The sequence below is a fragment of the Pseudonaja textilis genome, chromosome Z, assembly GCF_049901715.1.
Source record: "Pseudonaja textilis isolate UNSWEBS1 chromosome Z, rPseTex1.2, whole genome shotgun sequence".
Classification (NCBI taxonomy): domain Eukaryota; kingdom Metazoa; phylum Chordata; class Lepidosauria; order Squamata; family Elapidae; genus Pseudonaja; species Pseudonaja textilis.
Genome location: NC_142008.1, coordinates 91,143,371 through 91,148,354, shown reverse-complemented (window position 1 = coordinate 91,148,354; position 4,984 = coordinate 91,143,371). Strand labels below are relative to the sequence as shown.

Genomic DNA, 4,984 nt, shown 5'->3' with positions numbered 1-4,984 from the left:
ACCGCCCCCCTTTTTACTGCAGTAGTAGAGGTATAACCTTGCTGTTGTTGTTCTAAATAAAAAAATATTCTGTCCCTGATCTGCACTATAGTGGGGTATAGAATTTGGACAATGCATTATTTCATTCTAGGGACAGTAAGAAATGAATAAAATCTGCAAAGGAATTTGATTCAGATTACTGAAACTATCGTCTTTTGGCAATAAATGTGAATTCAGATAAGATCAAAACAGAGGCAATAAGATCTAAACATAGAGACTTCAACACAAAAAAAATAATAGGAAGAATGAGCAAGCTGAGTTTTTATGCAACATCATGTTTCTTTGACAAGAGAAAAAAAAAACAACTTCAGGACAAAATGGAATCAAGGAAACTTTTGTGCATGGATGAAAAAGATCCCTTGTACATCATCAACTCCGATCTTCAGGGTTGGAGGCATGTTGTAGGAATGGAAGTCATGAATACGATAGCCATTTTTTGCAAATGATTCCTTGATGTCGGCTTCACGCAGGGGCACCACTGTCAGCTTTACGTCTCCTGCTAAGTAGAAAGACTCTTCCAAAGCTCCAATCATGAGAAAATGGCCACCAGGTTTAAGGAGCCTGGTGACATTCTGAAAAGCTTTATCAAAGCTTGGGCGGTCAGGGCTCGCAGCCTCTAGGCAAAAAGTAGAAATCAAAGCATCAGCTGGCTGGCTCAGCAAAGAACCCAACGGGTCAGATTGGTGGATGTCAATGGGAAGGATCTTTTTCAGCTTCTTTTTCAGCTTTTGCTCTTTCTCCTTCCACGGCTCCCTGTAGGCACCAGGGGGAAAAAAACGGGGGGAGACAGAGCAGATTTATGGCTGGTATGAGAAAGTTGAATATAGAAATGGAGTCATGTGTAAAATCACCGCATTGGATGAGATGGAACATAGATCAGTCTGGCTCCTGGCTCCTATTTCTTCCCTTTCTTTTCCCACAAAACATATTGGGGCCCTCCTAACCATTTTTCAAGTGGGCATAAATTCCAAGAATATATATTTTCCTGAAATCCAAAAGCAAAGCCCCCCCTCCCTCTCAGTTTCTTACCCTTTGCCCTCAATTTTACAAACATGCTGGATATAAGGGGACCAGTCAAAGCCATCCTTGTCTTCACTGTGCACCCAGTTGTGAATGAAAGCCCGGTTCACTTCCAGAAAGTCGGTGGCTACAATCTCCTTAAAGTAGTCACAGGCACTGAGGAGCTGGTAGATGGTGGGGCCTGTGCCAATATCAATCAGAGTGTGGCCAGTTATTTTTCCTGCATAGGATTTAAAAGAGAGAGGAAAATCAAGATTTTAAAAAGTTTTGCAAAAATCAGAAATGCTTATTTAAATATCAAGAGGAGGAGGAGGCGGCATTGGTACGTGGTGCTTGGATACACACTGAGAGTCCTCTGTCATATTTAATCCCATTGACCCCCAAAGAATCATCCAGAAAATGATTTCTTTTGTTTTTCATCACGGCACTATAGAATCCTAAGGGCCTGTGTGGAAGGAAAGCCGAGAATTGGCTTTCTAGGGAATAATATAATATTAAATAGTAGTTGCTATTCCATTTCATTTTGAGTATCCTCTTTAGCTTTGTTCTAAACAGCTCAGGTGCTGTTATTGTAAGAAATTAAGTGGTTGCCTTGACAGAAGTAGAGGACGGACCATTTGACATTCCAGGAGGCAGACAAATTTTCCTGAAAATGTAAAGGATTGAATCAAGGGTTTTTTGTAAGCAAAGAATTATTCTATGATTGTTAACCTACTAAGTTTAAGCTTTATTAAAACAATATAACAGGGAAAAGGGTTAGTATAAGACTTATCTGTGATGTCCCACAGCATACATTTAACAGCAATTTAGAATAGAATAGAATAAATAGAACAGAGCAGAACAGAATAGAATAAAAGAGTTGGAAGGGACCCTGGAGGTCTTCTAGTCCAACCCCTGCTCAGGCAGGAAACCCTATACCATTTCAGACAAATGATTGTCCAATCTCTTCTTAAAAACTTCCAGTTTGGAGAATTCATAACTTCTGGAGGCAAACTGTTCCACTGGTTAATTGTTCTGTCAGGAAATTTCTCCTTAGTTCTAGATTGCTTCTCTCCTTTACTAATTTCCACCTGTTGCTTCTTCTCCTCCCCTCAGGTGCTTTGGAGAATAGCTTGACTCCCTCTTCTGTCACCCATTCTTTTCATTGACATACTCAATTCCAGCTACCGTTCTTTAGGTTTTAGCCTCCACTCTCCTAATCATCTTTGTTGCTCTTCTCTGCACTCTTTCTAGAGCCTCAACATCTTTTTATATCGTGGTAACCAAAACTGGATGCAGTATTCTAAGTGTGGCTTTACCAAGGTATTGTAAAGTGGTGTTGACACTTCCGATGATCTTGACGCTATCCCTCTTGTATATTATCTTTTCACCAATAAAGAAGTCAATGATTCATCAAAGATAGTGGACAAGTCTGCTTCATATCTGCATTTTTTAATTTATAAAGATGCATAAACATTTAGAAATCTTTACTAGATTTGAATAGAAACACAATATACTTGCAGGAAGACCAGGAATGGTCAACTATACAATGTTGATTTCAGGACCCCTGTTCTCCTTTCATATCATTCTTAATGTTTACATTAGATGCAGATTTCTTAATCTCCAGATGCAGAGTGCCTGAACATTTCATCTTTCTTTGATAGCCCTTCAGTTAGATAACATTTTGTCAAGAAGAAAGTATATAGTCACAACAGGTATTCTAGTTGAACTAAGTGCTAATATGCAAATAAAATTATTTGTCTTGTGAAACTGACTAGTAACTAAGCTGTTAGGTAAAAGAGAATGCTTTGTTTCAACCTGGTTGATTCCTGCCCCAAGTTTCCAAAATCAAAAATCTCACCCATTTAGCAAATAAGCATTTAAATAAAAAAGATTGCCACAAAATCTGATGGGAGCAAATTTTGGGGTTTCATTAGCTGCAGATTCCTAAGTAGGACAAATGTTAATTAAAACCATATCCTGGCATTTGCTCTTCCGTGGGGAAGAGCATCCAAGATAGGATGGCAAGGATTGTTCGCTCAGATGGCCATTCCAGACATTACTGGAGAAGAGTTTCTACTCTTTAAATACTCTAAACTAGGCAGATGATTATGGAGATGATGATGATAAATTAAAAGATGCATCGATCAATTTCACCATGAGTTCATTCTAGATGGATTATAAGCTTTCTAACAAATAGGAAACAGCAGGTTCACTTAGTACAGGACTGTGTGCTTTCTCCACTACTCTTCTCTCTGTGTATCAATGACTGCATCTCGAAGAATCCTTTGGTTAAAATACTGAAGTTTACAGGTGATACAACAACCATTGATCTCATTCAAGATGATAATGAGTCTGCACATAGACAAGAGGTAGATCAACTGGCCCTGTGATGCAACTAGAATTGAACTGGAGCTGAACACTCTTAAAACTAGAGATGATAGTAGATTTTAGAAGAAGCTCTCCAATTCTACCACCTCTTACAATATTAGACAATACAGTATCAACAATCAACACCTTCAAGTTTCTGGGTTCTATTATCTCCCAGGACTTGAAATGGACACCTAACATTAGAACCATCATTAAAAAGGCAAAAAAAAAAAGAATGTTCTTCCTGTATCAACTCAGAAAATTCAGATTGCACAAGGATCTGCTGGTGCAGTTCTACAGAGGAATTACTGAGTTTGTTATTTGTATCTCAGTAACAGTCTGGTTTGGCACAGCAACCAAACAGAACAGGCACAACCTTTAACGGATAGTTAGGACTGTAGAAAAAATAATTTCAGTCAATCTTTCCTCTATTAAAGTTTGAACATTGCGCAAATCAGAAAGAGGGCTGAAAAAATATCTACACACCTCTCACACCCTGGACATAATCTGTTTCAACTTTTCCCCTCAGGTTGCTGCTATAGGGTATTGCATGCCTAAACAAATAGACTCAAAGATAGTTTCTCTCCCCAGGCCATCATTCTGCTGAACACTTAATTCCCACAGCACTGTCTTAGGCCTAAGATATTTATCCATGTAGTAGGCTATATTGCTATTGTCATCTTTCTCATCTTCCCCACTGTTGTTATATTGTAATTTATCACTTGTTTGTATCATAGGATTAATTATTGTAACTATGATGTATAATCTATGACCTATAATTTTGTTGTTGTATGTATGTGCTCTGAGAGCTTATACACTGAAGACAAATTTCTTATGTGTCTAATCACTCTTCGTAATAAACTATTCTACTCTACTCTACTCTACTCTACTCTACTCTACTCTACTCTACTCTTTGTTTTGTTCCTGATTACCAAAGTTAGCATTTGGAAAATGTATTAACAAATATTCTATTAACAGGAAGAGAAATAATCTAGGAGGGGAGACCACAGAATGTTCCAGACAGAGAAAAAAAAGAATCTTAAGTATCAGGAGCCACTTCCAACCAATGGAAACCTTGGCAATCTCTTACCTGTGGCAAAGGCATCTGCCAGGCAACGGAGCTTCCAGGGCACCACAAACTCCTCACTAGTGAAATTGGCACGTGGCAGACTGTAATTGTTCTGCAAATAAGCCAGGGGATTGAACTTCTGGTAGTTTTCAGCCATAGCTGCAGTACCAATGGCATTCATGGCTTTGGACATACTTAGCTGCATTCAGCTCACCTACTGCGCTTGGAGTTGACAAGTGGTGGTTTTATAGCCCTGAGTGCCCAAGGTATTAGAACAAGTTAATGGACCCAATGCAATTAGTGCCAAGTACTTTGAGCTGATACCATCAGAGATTCCCTGTAGGGTATCTATAAATTGGAGTCATTTGTCCAATACACATCCACGCCCTTTCATAGAGTAATCGAGAAGACCTTTCAAAGAGCTTGATGAAGGCTCTGGCAAAGCTGTTGGGGGAAGGCAAGGGAATGGAGTGTGTATCTTGTACTGGACAGTCATTTAATAACTGT

General features: G+C 38.9%; 1 protein-coding gene across 1 annotated transcript; it reads right to left on the bottom strand.

The window, feature by feature from the left end:
- On the bottom strand, positions 1 to 4,705 carry PNMT (phenylethanolamine N-methyltransferase). Its single transcript, XM_026717550.2, has 3 exons — positions 4,499 to 4,705; positions 1,069 to 1,279; positions 1 to 792 (listed from the first exon to the last, which is right to left on the bottom strand). The coding sequence occupies exons 1-3, from the start codon at positions 4,680 to 4,682 to the stop codon at positions 363 to 365; spliced, it is 825 nt and encodes a 274-aa protein (XP_026573335.1). The 5' UTR covers positions 4,683 to 4,705; the 3' UTR covers positions 1 to 362.
- Positions 4,706 to 4,984: the final 279 nt, after the last annotated feature.

Excerpts from the sequence above, each read along its gene's own strand:
- PNMT (XM_026717550.2), bottom strand. The coding sequence starts at position 4,682 with ATGCAGCTAAGTATGTCCAAAGCCATGAATGCCATTGGTACTGCAGCT. Across the intron at positions 1,280-4,498 it reads GGCAGATGCCTTTGCCACAG|GAAAAATAACTGGCCACACT; the intron begins GTAAGAGATTGC and ends AATCCTATGCAG. Across the intron at positions 793-1,068 it reads TGTAAAATTGAGGGCAAAGG|GGAGCCGTGGAAGGAGAAAG; the intron begins GTAAGAAACTGA and ends TGGTGCCTACAG.